The sequence below is a fragment of the Nylanderia fulva genome, unplaced genomic scaffold (assembly GCF_048542155.1).
Source record: "Nylanderia fulva isolate GAGA-0341 unplaced genomic scaffold, ASM4854215v1 Scaffold2, whole genome shotgun sequence".
NCBI classification, from domain to species: Eukaryota; Metazoa; Arthropoda; class Insecta; order Hymenoptera; family Formicidae; genus Nylanderia; species Nylanderia fulva.
This window is the reverse complement of record NW_028190263.1, coordinates 8,876,562-8,891,496: the sequence shown is the minus strand read 5'-3', so window position 1 is coordinate 8,891,496 and position 14,935 is coordinate 8,876,562. Positions and strand designations below refer to the sequence as shown.

Genomic DNA, 14,935 nt, shown 5'->3' with positions numbered 1-14,935 from the left:
CAATGCAAACGCCAGCGCGTTATGCCGTATATATTTTTTTCTACCACTTTAATATATTAATCTAGACGTATGACACATGGGAATATCACATGTTTATTCACATATATGTTGCAGCAATATGTAGTATTTAAGTATCTAAGCATATTTGCATTTTCATTAGCTACGTCTGACATAATATAAAAGTATATGCCATAATATGTGATCTTGAAGATGTCTCATAAATATTTTTAATATATACCTATATACAGAATGTCCAATTTTAATCGACCACCTCTAAAAACTTTTATTTTTGATTGTACAACAAAATGTTTTAAACAAAAGTTGTTTGATTTGAGAATGGACAGAAGATGACTTTTCTGACTTTTTTCTAAAGAGTGCTTTTTAAGATTATTTGATTTTGTTTTAATGAAACTACTAATTTTTTTATATAAATCGATTTCTCACAGTTTTTGGCATAAAAAATCATAAGAGTAAGATAGCCAAAAAATGAATAGTTTACGAGATATTTTATAAAATAAATTTGAATAAATTTTAAATTTGACACTAAAGTTATATAAACTATGAAATATATCTCGTAAAAAATTTATTTTTCGACGATCTTACCGCAATACTAGTTATAAATTACATATATACCTAAAATTATATATTTTTTTTTAAATATATTATAATAAAGAATAATATATAAAAATAATATAAAGAATAATATATAAAAAACATATGTATTTCTGTTTATTGATTAACAGAAATAGCTCATTTTATTATAAAAACGCGTTTGTGCGCACATACATATCCTTGCGCGTAAAACTTAAAAAAATCTTATATTATAAATATTAATTAAAATATAGAAATATAGAAATAATAATTTAATAAGTTACATTTGCATATTTTAAATGCATTTATGTACATAATTAAGAATGTAAAATCTATCTATTGCATTGAAAAATCGATTTCCTCGTAAAGATTTTATAATTACGATAAAGTACTGATATACATATTTTTATATGATAATTTATAACATATTAATAATGACAAGAGTCTGAAAGTTTGTCAGATTCTGTATAAATTTCATTAAGAATTATTCCGGTAAGCACAATTTCAAATATTCATTAAAATCTCTGTGTTGCGCCCTTTATTTTACATAAAAAAAAGTCAAACATTCGCAAAAGACGCAATCAATCCGTCACATCCATTATGAAAATCTGTAATGCATGAAGAATACATGTTTACGCAATGTGTACCAGTTTCGACGTGCCTTTTAAGCGCTTCTATCCTCCATGAAACGCGCACGATCTTAATATTAGGTGTAACCTTTATTACTCACTGCACACAATATGCGCATTTCAATCACTATTCTTCATTCAGCAGCACTGTGCTATGCACGTTGCTAGAATCCTGAATCAATCCGAATATTTGCATGTCACTAACAGGATCCTGAATATATTAAAATCGGTTATGAACTTTAATATTATATAAAACGTTGAAGTTCTTTTTTTTAACATCCCATTTATGGAGAAAGTTAATATTAAATACTAGCAACTTACATGTATATGTTACTTGAAAGATTCGCGATGAGATATCGAATCTAAAAAAATATTAAAAGTTATTAAATAATTTTTTTAATTGATTAAATTAATGGAATAGTATAAATATGAATACATCTGGCTTGCAGTCATGTGAATAATAGAATTAATAAATAGGTATGTTGAAACAATAATTTCTATTTTTTAATTATTTTCAGTAATTTTTTTCAGAATATATGTAATTCACAGTAAAATTACATACATATATATGTATACAATGTTCTTACTACAATAAAAAAGATGATTACTTTTGCAAATAATTATAATACATAATGGTATATAATAATATGTATATTATTCATTGACAAAAAATATAAAAACTTTACTTTGTTTAAAACATGAAATTCTTAGAACGTTCTCATTTAATTTATATTTAATTAAAAATAACAAAAAATAATACAAAATTTAAATTATTATAAACAAAAAGGTTAATAGAAATATTACAAAGATAGTTAATAGATTATTTATTTTTTCGAAGATTGAACATAAATATATAAACAATATAATACAATGTAATGATCCGTTGTTACAAATTATAATTATATTGAATTATCAATATCACACTCCACTATCTATTTAATTATGACGCGATCAAAGTTGCCTAAACGCGAAGTTATTTAAATATATTTAAGAATGCTTAAATATATTTTTTTTTTGCTCTTAACATCTTAATTAATAAAAAAGGCATTTTATCACTTAAAAAAATATTTTAGTAAAATTTTAATTCATTATAAGTTCTTGACTTTTAATTTTTTACTCTAAATATTTAAATAGCAATTCATCTGTAATGTAAAAATATGTTTTATCTAAATATGTAATTCACGTAATTCATAAAAATATATTTAGATATTACATACAAATTTAAATTACCTATTTGAAATTTATTTCTTATGTTACATTTTCATAATTAAGTGTTCCAATTTTCATTGTTATAATTTAATGAAAATCAGCTATGAATTAAGGAGGTAAGGAATGATAAAATATTTTCTAAAATGCTGTCAAACTGATTGGAAATATTTTAAAATATTTCCACCTATATATTAGATTTAAAACTAAAAGTAAAAGTTAAAAAAACTTATAAATCTCTCGCAAATCTGCGCATATTTATCTTATCTTTCGCAAAATATATAAGACTATCTCATACAATCCGAAATAAATTGTTGCAACCTGTAATTAAAATAATGATAAATAGGAAACCCTATACATATAACTTAATTATCGTACAATTTTAACTTATTAATTAAAGTGGCACCTAATTTTGCACTTTCAATTTTATAGTTTTCATGCGATAATCTATCTAAAAAGTTAGCTCCCTATAATTAAAATTAAAGCGCGTTAGAATATTTAGAGAGATAAAAATATTGAGAAACTATAAAAATAATAGATATATAATATATTTATCAGAAATGTGGTTAAAAAATATAAGGAAAAGGAAAATAAGCCTAAACTATAAAATCAAATTTAAAAAAAATTAAAAACAAGAATTATTCGATTTAAAAGAAAAAAATGACACTTTTCTATAATATTAAAATATTAAATTAAATTTCATAAAATATTAGATTAAATTTTGTCAATAAATTACTTTTTTTAAATTAAAAAAACAAACAGCAGGTACAAATCAAAATGTAAATATTTCCTTGCGAAAGCATAAATCGCACGTGTTGAACTTTTCCTACTTCGAACAATCGAGAAATATAGAAGGAATAAAACAAGTTTGCACGATATACTACTATTGGCAAACGAAATGTCAACAATTGAGATTACTTCTTCGTAATCTCGTGTAGTGAGATTAATCGCAAATATCTGGTTGAATAAAACTTGAAAAAATTAATATTCTCAAATGAACAAATATCGTAAAATATTATATATGTATATACAAAATGTATCTTATGATAGGATATATGTTGTATATATTATAATAAATATATGTATGTATAAAAATATGTATGTGTGTGTGTGTGTCGATAAAACATTTCGGTATTATGATAGCGCAACGCGCAAACTACAACAAACAGTTTTTAAAAGCAATTGTTTATAGTTTTATAGCGAAATACATAATATTTTTATAATTAATAAATTCTATCAATTTTACAATATTTATAATTTCGTCACATTTATTTGAGAATCTTTATTTTTTCGAATTTTGTCCTGCCAATATGTCAATGATGTTGCAATAATAAATATCACCTTCTAAATATGTATTTATGTTTCTTCAAGATATTGTTAGAAAATTGTGAAGTTTAATTTAATTCTCTTATTAAAAAATTTGCGTTAAAAATAAATGCAATCCTACAATAAGTAATACGACTCGTTTCTTCTTTATTTCAGGAAAGTCGATACAAGCCCGGATCGCATGTCGGATTCTGCATTCAGTAGTCAAAGGTAATGTAATTATAGAATGTCGATTACAAATAAGAAATTAATTATTATTTGTAATCATATGTACACATAAATATGTACACATTTTTTTATTTTACACAACTCTTTTATATCCTGATGTTGTTACTAAAGAAAAATTATAAGATATTAAAAAATATTTTAGAATATTATATCATATTTGATAATGTAATGTTAATAATATCATATTTTATATTTTTAATTATAATAATTAATATTTATATATTTTTTATAATAACACATTTTTCTATCTTAAATAAAATAAAAAATATAAACTATTCCATCTCTAACTTACGTAATTTAAATTTAATATAATAATATTATGTGTATTTTATATATCGTGTCTAACAAAAAAATAGCAATTACGAATAACGAAGGACTCAAGCATCCAAATTCATAATGTCGAGATCCATTTAAACCCTCATTATTATAATTTGCGTCGTTTTATAGTTTCAATAACGTTAACAACTCTAGTAAAAAAAAAATTAATGTGACTCGAAATATGTTCATATATCATGTTTATATGATGTCATTAGAAGTTGAGAAATTGAATAATTAAAACCGTGAAAAAACCTTGACCCGATTATTCTGCATGTATCCATAATCAGCTTGAGAGGAGAAAAAAAAAGTATTAATGGATTTTTTTTTCTACAGTTGAAATAAGAAAGAAATTTCCAGAGATATATTTATACAGCAAATTTATACCGTGGCAAATTTTTTTAAAATAATGTTCGTTAATAATGTACTAATAAAATAGCACAAAATTCTATAATGTGTGTGTGAAAAAAGATTAATTTAATTTTAATTATTAATCAGATTATATGTATTGTATATGTATATCAAAATTAAAAAGAAAAGAAAAAGGAAAAATAGAACAATGCAATGTAGTTTTACGTATGTAAAATTTATTAAATATATATGTATATATCTTTATATAACCTATATTATCAAGGATTTTCATATAAAACCACTAAATTCACATTTACGAATATAACGTTTCATCGATATGTCGACCGTGAATGAATACTTTTAAAAATATTTGCTCGAAATACATGAAATATCGAATATGTTGAATTTTTAATCCCAACAAAGATACATCGAATTATATCTGCAATTACGCCTTTTTAATTAGATTATTATTTTAGAATAAATAAATATATTGATGACATATGATACATATATTGATGGCACATAGGAAGCAAATATTTTTATTACAAAATAAATATATCTTTTTATTTTAAATAAAATGAGAACAAAGGATTTTTCCTATAAAAGAAAAAATTCGGTTTTGTATATCACATCGAAAAATTTATTATTATTTTCGATAATATTTAATAGAGACTTTTATTTTAAAAAATTTTTAACATTAATAACATTAATAAATTAAATACGTTAATAAATTAATAATTACGTAATTAATAAATACGTTTATAAATATATATATTAATTATAATAACAATTTTTTTATTATTTTTTAAAGTTTAAAATGTAAGAATGTTTTTTTAAAAAGATAGATTCAATCCTTCCTTTAAAATATATAATGTAACTCCTTTCTTCTCTCCTTCTATTTCTCCCTCCCTCCTCCATTACTCCTTTCTCTTCCTCTCTGATTTATTAATTAAATAATTTATAAATAATTTTATGCTTCGCATGAAGAAAGCAGGAAGAATTTCAAGAGACTAAAGAGATGTAATATTATATAATCGCAAATGAAATGTGATTCGTTTGTTATAAATTCTGCTTAGCGCGTCACACACATACCATATATCTCTTTCAAACATTTCTCCGATATGTACCTATATATCGGGTAAAGTTTGATTAATGCGCGTAGTGTTTCTCAACCTCATTTAATTTAAAAATGCGGCTTCTCTGAAAGAAACGCAACTCAACCGTTGCATAGGGAACTCTGTTAGAGTTTAATTAAAACATTGCTGATACTTTGAGTTGCAGTCTAAGGTACATTTGCATTAATTAACATTTGCATTAAACAACATTTTCATTAAAAAAAAAATACTTGATACAATAATACTTAATAATATATATTTATTATATATAAATGAATCATATAATTTTAAAACAACACATCCATTCAATTTAACTTTTCAAGAGAAAAGAAATAATTAAAAAGAAATATACATTGTTTATAAATAACATATTCCAATGTGTTTTTTAAAATAATACATGTCTTTGATCTTTGATTAAATTTACGCCTAATGAAATATAATATTCATCCATATTACATAGAGTTTATTTTTTATGCCAAAGTTAAAATTTTTTAAAACAATACAAAAGAGATTGGAAATGTTAGAATTTTTAAAATACATATTTTAAAATTTACTTTTAGTACTAAAAGTACACAGATACTTGTATAATTTTTAAGACAAAACAAATTTGTGTAATTAAGAACAAAATTACATTATAAACTTATTTTAAAAAAATAGCTGTTTATTTTAAAATTACATTCATATTACTCAGTGTATATTCCATGTATTAATATCAATCATAACTTCTTAATTTTATCAGTATCTCTATCAATAATTACTGAATAAAATTTAAACAAACTTTAACAATACAAAGTTCTTGATTTTTTAAATTCACCTTTCAAGAGTTTTATTTTCTATGTCAAAAAAATCGTATTGAAAAAAAAATATTAAAAACTAATGATAACAATTTAAGACGCAATACACGCTTCATTATTTATCATTAAACTTTATTTAGACTAAACGACGGGTTAACAGAAACTTATTAAACTAATCATAACTATTTTTAATGCACATTAATGCAATCATGATGGGGTTGAGATTTAATTCTTATCAATTAGTCGTGGCATTCGAGATAAACCTTTTAACTATAATCATTATAAAACTAATAACTAAAATACCAAGTATCCGTATTAAATTCATTAGAATTAGTTTTATTACAAATAATCATCATAGCTTAAATATATCTTAGTACTTTAAATACATGAAATATAATTAACTGTAATGAGTGGATTATGTGTGAAGCATATTATTAAGAACAAATAATTTCAAGAGAATAAAACCATTTATTTCAATTACAGTTTACAAACGATTATTCGAATAAATTGATTTATAATCAACAACTACAGTTAATTATCGCGTATTAAATAATAGAGATAATAAAATAATAGAATTGCTATCGCTTCGTGAAAAAGATCCAAAATCAAATACAAGTATATTTTGATTAGTAATAATAATGCGATCGATCGCGCATTTAATCACATTTTCCCAATGTACGCAAACGTATTGCGGATTTAACGATATGCTATTATAAATAAATGTAGTTAAGCTATCGAGTATAGAACACGCAAACAAAATCGATAACTCGTTTAATAAATAATAAATCAAATACAGAATGAATTTCTCTATGCTGTTTTAAATTCCAATAACAATTCTAAAATCGAAAAATAAAAGAGATGTCACCATAAATAAATTAGCTAATAGATTAGACAAGTATAGACTTCCTACTTTCTTGATTTTCTTAAGTTAAATAATGTTGTCAGAAGTTTTATTAAAATAGAATCATGAGATATTATTGTATCACATAAGTTTTTCATTTATAGTTGAATCTATACTTTAACATGTTATATTTTACAAAATATGTGTATAACGCGTAAATTGTTCAGATATGAAACATTTTATACATAATCAAATTATATTTTTGTCATTAAATATCAAATTCTAAGTCTAATAAATCAATTTGTACTTATAATTCTATTCTCAGGATTATTAAGTTTTTTTATAGATAAATTGCATTCAGTAAAAATTGCAAATTCTATTATTTTACAAAATACCACCCGATTTGATATCTACATATACCTTTTGTTTCTCTAATATTGACTATTTTCTGATCTGCAGAGTATACAAGAAATCATCACCGAATAATAAATTGACACTTTACCTAGCTAGTAGAGATCTTATTGTCAGTGAAGCCAAAATCGACCAACTCCAAGGTGTTCTCTTGGTTGATCCCGACTATTTACAGGAAAAAAGGGTAAGGCAAATATAAAACAATACTAAACGATAATTATTAAATATTTATTTTTAAAAGTGTTATTTGCAATGTTAGAACTAAGAAGGTCATAACAGAGAATACGCCGGATCGATCTCGAAGGATAATAATAGGATTAAGTGATGATCAAGGAAAGCGAATACAATTCAATTTATCTTTATTCAGACTTTTCAGTTCCATCGTGTTTCCAATCGATTGTCGCGTACAAGTGATAACATTTATGCAGAGAAGCATATATATTAGTTTGGCGACGAAACAAAAGAGCGAGCAACCACATCATCGAGAATATAATTCCACGAATCAGGACTGTACATGACTTATTAATTTGATGATGTGATAACTGTAAACAGTATTGTGCTTAGATGATTTTAAAATTAGCTAGATAAAGATAAGATAAAAATATGAAAATTTATCTTGTTATGAGAGATGAGATGAAGATGCTTTTGTTTTAAATATATCTACATAAAAGATAAAAAAGTAACACTCTTCTCTCGACCGTACTGGCAAATATTATTGTACGGTCGAGAGAAGAGTGTTACTTTTTTAAATTCTGCCTGGCGATTCTCAAATATCTACGTTTTTATAAAAGATAAAATTAAATGGCGATCATCTAGATAATTTCCAGATAATATTATTTTTAAAACCGCTTTATGTAAACACAATTATAAAAAAATGTAAATTCTAAAAGGTATATAAAAATATATCCATATTTTTATTTATAAATTTTTATTTTATTACTGCCTAAGTTTTATTACTTAAGTATCGTTATGTGTTATGACTCGAACCCAAATTATCGAAACATTATTCTAGATAATTTAATAAAGATAATACTTTTTTTTATCTAAGATGCAGCTGTAGATAAAACATATTCATTATCTATATAAAGATGACGTGAAAATTTCATCTAGATGATCATCTATATAATTTGATTTACATAACAGCAAACACTGGCTATAAAAGCAATATATAATAGCTAATAGAGAGAATGAGATTAGGATTAAACAACTACAACGTATCCGAATAGACTATATGAAACTGATATCAGTGAAAGATCGCGAATATAGTCGATGACAAGAAAATCCTATGATTACATTAACGAGCTTACAGAGACTAAAGGATTTTCTTAACGGATTAAATGTAAACGGATGTCTAATCGCAATGAACGTTGAAGCAACGAGCGATTCATGAAGGACGGATTTCTTTAGGATAACAGAGTAATACTAGTAGATTACGAATCGGCCACTGTAAATGATGTGATTGAGTCAATTACAGAGTACGCCGCCGTCATATTTTCCAAAATTCCGAGATAACTTCGTTTTGCTAAAAGCCTTCTAGTGCCCTCTGTCAATTACGAATTTGATCTGTCGAGAGATAACGTCATTAATTAATTAATATCGATTGAGATTGATCCGCAACAAATTATATAATGTATATTTCGACAACAAAAATTTATCTTCGAAATTGTAAAACATTCTCATAAGAAATTTCGGTATATTTCTAAAAAGACTTTCCAAATATGTATTCAATTAAAATTTCAGTGATCAAACCCAAGAGTTCTTTGAATTTGTAAAGTCGTGTACTAAATCCTTATTTAGTAGAAAATGTAAAATATCACCTAACTTGACGATCTCGACTAAATCGTACAATATTTACTAAATAAAAAAATTGTTCAAATAAAAATTAGTATAATGTGGAGAAGGACATAAATAAAAATATATTTTTGTATTGAAATAAAATTTGTGTCACTATAGATCATTATATCTTAAATATTAAGTTAAATTCTAATTTTTCCAGGTGTTTGGTCAAGTTACGCTGACTTTCCGATATGGAAGAGAAGACGAAGAAGTAATGGGTCTAAAATTTTGCAACGAAGCAGTCATGTGTTTAGCCCAATTGTATCCGCCATATACAGGCTCTGATCATCAGGAAAGTACACCATTACAGGTTGGTAACCAAAATTTTTAATTATAAATTTTTATTTTTAAATAGATTAATATATCTGCAATATTTCTTGAAAAATTATATTTTCCTTAAATGTTATTTCTAAAATTCAAATAACATATTTCATTAAATTCATCACTTTTTTTAGCAATGCATTCTATAAAATCTCATTCTAAGATTTTATCGAGTAAACATTAAACATTAATAATTTTCTCCAAAAAAATTCTATAAATATTTTAAAATGAGTTTTGAAGAGATTTGAAAAATAATTTTGACGATTAAAAAATAGAAATTTAAATATATAAAGTCTTTTTAACAATTTCGTTATATAAAAATTAGATATAACTATAGAAATAATCATTATAAAATATTTTATATTTAAAAAAACAAATTCATATATTAATTCGATATATATTTAAAGGATTCTATTCGCTATATCCATATAAACGTGTTGAAACTCACGTGATCACTGAGAGTAAATATATACGTAGCATGTCTCAATTGCACGACATGAAATATAGGCTCGATTATTTCAAGGATATATTTCAAGGATTTATTTAGAGTTTACAGTACCTAAGTGCTATCTTCTCCCATTAGGGCATCTTCGTCGTCCTATTTTATCGATAAAATATCATTTTTACGCACCCTATTCTTTTTATTAGTTCAATAGAATAATAAATGCTTGTCCATTAACGTATATGAAACAAAGCGCGAACCTACCGATTTTATTATATGTTAAGAACAAAAAAAAATTTTTTTTAATTTAAGAATTTTTTTCGGTAATTTAAGAAGTTTTTTCGCGCTTTGTTTCTATATGTACTTTAATCGTGGAAAAGCATTTATTATTCTATTGAACTAATAAAAAAAGGATGCGCAAAAATAATGATTTTACGATAACACAGTGCAGCGTTTAGGATTCTTATCGCAATAAGAATACATATTAGAAAATATGAGAAACTTGGTAATTAATTCAATCGTTCTATTTTTAATAGTATAATGATATGATATTGTCATTTGCATATTGAATAGAGAAATAAATATAAATGTTGAATTAGCTTTTACGTCCCGACTTGTGGAAAGAAAAATCAGCGGAGGAGCGCGCTTGTCTCGCGGTAACGCTTGACGATGCCAAGGTCCACAAGAAAATCAACAACCGGAAAGGTTATTTTATGGTCCCTCATTTTCTTCTTTTCCGAGATCACTTTACTTAGGCAGGTAGCTTAGACCTTTTCTGAGAAAAAAAATAAATGTTTATAATATATATAGGTCGCGCGAGATATATAAAATAAAACATTTATTTCTTTTATCAAAAAGGAACCAATAAACGAGTTGAGTGAGATTAATAAATGAATAATAAATTCATATAAAATTAATTTATTTCAACTTTACAAATGTGTTCTTAAATTATGAGAAAACGTGCATTTGACATGGAAATTTGTTTGTTTTCTTAGGTAAATGTGTATGTTTGGTTCGCGGCTGTTATCGACTCGAAAATGTTAATTGATCATCAATCAGAGAGAGGGAGAGTAATGTTAAGCCATGTGAATGATTCCGATATTTTCAAATTATAATCGAATAATTGAATTTTTAAATAAATAATTGTAAGTTATTTGAAAGAATCATGAGAAAATAATTCCGAAAATAAGATAGTAATTTCACACAGATTTTATTCGTAAATAAATCTGAATTACATTTTCAAATAAAACTATGTATAAAAATGATCTATTCTAATTAAAACTTATCGTTCTATAGACATTTGAAATTAATGTGATATAAAAGAAATAAAAAATATATTAATTTTAACTTTTAATAGTAACACATCAAACATCGAAATAAACGATAAAATAGATCTTTTGATTATTCTTTGTCAAGAAAAAGGTACATGCGTCGTTGTATTGACTTCGTGGATAATTTGTAGACGTTTTTGACAAGAGTTGATATGAAAGGATCAAAAGTCTTTGTGAAAATGGAGATGTAATTAATGTCAGAACCATGTGAGAAATTCATGTCACGAGCAAGGCTAAAGGAAATTATAATAGGAATATATGTATAAATTTATGAATATTAAGATATCTCTTTCTAGATTTTTCATTAAAAAATTTTAAAAAACATCTATCGGAAAATCAGAGAAACTAAGATTTCGTCTCATCACATTTAGGCTTTCTTTCTGAGATATTAAATACTAAATCAGAGCAAAGAAAATTAATATATGAATAAAATCAGTACACATGTTAAATATAAATTATAACAAAAAATTTCTTTAATAGTTTATTACCATATAACATATACAAAAACAAAAGCAATATTCAAATAAATTCTAGAAATTGTAACTTTAATAGCAATATTTAAAAAAATGTTCCAACATATATATATGCTAATATGCGAAATTCCTCTTTAAAAGATTAAACCTGATCTTGTTTTACGCAATAAGATAATTACTAGCACGTTCTTTTATTATAAAACATGTAATTAACAAATTAAAAATTAAATTGATATATGAAATTGTTTTAAATAGTATTAGTTGGAAAAACAAAATAGATAATAAGGAATAAATTCATGAATGTACTATAAAAAAAACTCTGCATTTAATAAATTATGTAATTTTTCAAACATGAATATAGATTGTGTCCATTTCTCAGGTATTTTCTGTATAATTTATATTTTATTATATTTTTTAATAATTGTTAATACATTAATAAATAAAGAAAATAATTTAACCAAAATCTGCTTCAACAAATCATGTTATAACTATTATGATATTATACATTAGTATAATGAGAAAATACAAAAGAATAATCTTTTGCGATATAAATATATGAATTAAAAGACAATGGTATTTTGCATTAAATCATGTACAGTTGTACAGCAACAGCGCCTAGTTGCGAGTAATTTAAATTCTCGAATTTTAATAATGACTGAATCGACTGAGTTCTTATCAAGTTTTATCGAGAATAATGTGTTTTCAATAATGTGTCTATTATTATTCTATGCATATATCATAAACGGAGATATGCAAAGTTGCAAATTTGCATGTAAGAATCGTCGAGAAAATTTACAATTAAAAATTGATATAAAATAATAATTAAAACTAGTTAGTTTATTATTACATATTTTCACATATTTTAATTTGCATTTTAATGTTTTTAATAATAATTTACAATAATTGAAAACACATATTAATAATAATTTTTAATTAGGTTTTTAAATATTTCAGAATTAGTCAATCGTTCTTATTTATATATTCATAGCTGTCCCAATTTTTTGCATTAAATTTAATTACTTTTATTTATTATAATTGTAACAGTATATTGACATAAGTATAATACACTATCTAATTGTATTTTATTTATAAAATAATTTTTATATTAAAACAATAACAAAAAAAATTATATATATACTATTAATAAATTTCTATAATATATGTATACACAATCTGTCAGAAAAGTAATGAGACTAAATTTGTAGCGCACAATATGGCAACACTAAAAAATCATAATCATCATATATGTAAAATATAATATTTCCTTTAAAAACAGTTCAAGTTTCGATTCGTTCATACGTCATTATAATATTATGTAATATATATTATATATGTATAATATTATAACGAAACATACGTTATAATGAATGCAACCAAACAAATCAAATTATACTAACGATAAAACAACTTAATTGTACTTTTGAAGAAAGAACTATATTTTACATTCTATATGATTACGGAGTTTCAGTGTTACAAAATTATACGTTACGTATTTACATAATCTTATTACTTTTCTGACAGACTAGTATCTAATTTTTATTCTAAAGTGCGATTTTTTTATATCATTACTTTTGTAGAAAAAAAATTTAGTCAAAATATATGTATATTCAAATAATATTTATATAATAATTTTTTTAACGGACGTGTAAACTTATCACTTTTTCTATTTTTTTTAAATATACGTAACGCGAAGCAAATTGAATTAAAAGTTGCCATTTTCGCAATATAAGTAACTAATAAAATTATTTAATAAAAAATAAAAAACAGAATTGAGAGCGATGAAATTACATATTGTATATACATTTTATAAACTGTCATGTAATAACTTTAAAAACAAAGGAAGCAATTTTTTAATATTTTTGCGGATGAAAAAAATATGAAATAATTTCAAACTAAATTTATTTCTGAAAAAATACATCATAAAGATTATATGTGTGTACATATACATATATATATATATATACTATATACGTAATATCAATATTCTGTTTTTATTTTTGCATAAATTAAAATCAATAATCAAATGTAATCTAAATATCAAATATAAACTTATACAATTATGATGTTATTTAATTAAACAATATAAATTGAAATTTATTAATCATTCTTGTGCGTAGTAAACTAATATAAAACTAATATATTTTATTTACATATATTTGTAATTATTGTAATATATTTCGAAATAGTAAAGCAATATACATATATTGTATTTTCTGCGTTTCTTTTTTTAATTTACGATTATTCTCAAATAAAAATAAATAATGGTAAAATTACATATTATCGATCGATAATATAAAAAAAAAATTAGGATTGACGAAAAGAGAGAGCTTTCAAAAGTGGAAAATATGTTAACCTTGACCAAGGAAAATCTGAAATTCTCTGCAAAGTCTCGAGGACGTAGTGAAACTGTTCTCGAGGAAATACGTCCTTGACCCTGACCTAACCTGAACAACAGAAGGTCTCCGAGGTTTCCAGGTAGCAATTATTTATCGTGTTCCTTTTACGCAAGCGTTTAACAGTGAGAATAATTTCCCGAAAAGCGATACGTGCTTTACGCGTTAATCCAAAATATGAATAAATAATTGTGCAAAACGACTTTCGAAGTTCAATTCGAAAATAAAATCATGCGTGAACTCATGCGAAAAAATGTTCCAGATGCAATTTCGAGATGCATCTCGAGCGATGAATAAAAAAATCGTGTTTCAGAGTGAATGTCAAAAATATA

General features: G+C 24.0%; 2 protein-coding genes across 4 annotated transcripts in view; one reads left to right on the top strand and one right to left on the bottom strand.

Moving 5' to 3' along the window:
- LOC114937165 (14 kDa phosphohistidine phosphatase) overlaps positions 1-14,935 on the bottom strand; it is a 95,632-nt gene that overhangs the window by 54,245 nt on the left and 26,452 nt on the right. The gene's annotated exons all lie outside the window — the stretch shown is intronic.
- The window catches only part of LOC114937164 (phosrestin-2), a 71,268-nt gene that overhangs the window by 32,344 nt on the left and 23,989 nt on the right, over positions 1-14,935 (top strand). For all 3 annotated transcript variants that reach the window (XM_029310590.2, XM_029310589.2, XM_029310591.2), the window contains 3 exons: positions 3,909-3,962; positions 7,856-7,991; positions 9,804-9,953. In XM_029310590.2, the coding sequence (XP_029166423.1) occupies positions 3,909-3,962; positions 7,856-7,991; positions 9,804-9,953 (340 nt within the window). The remainder of the gene's footprint in view (positions 1-3,908; positions 3,963-7,855; positions 7,992-9,803; positions 9,954-14,935) is intronic.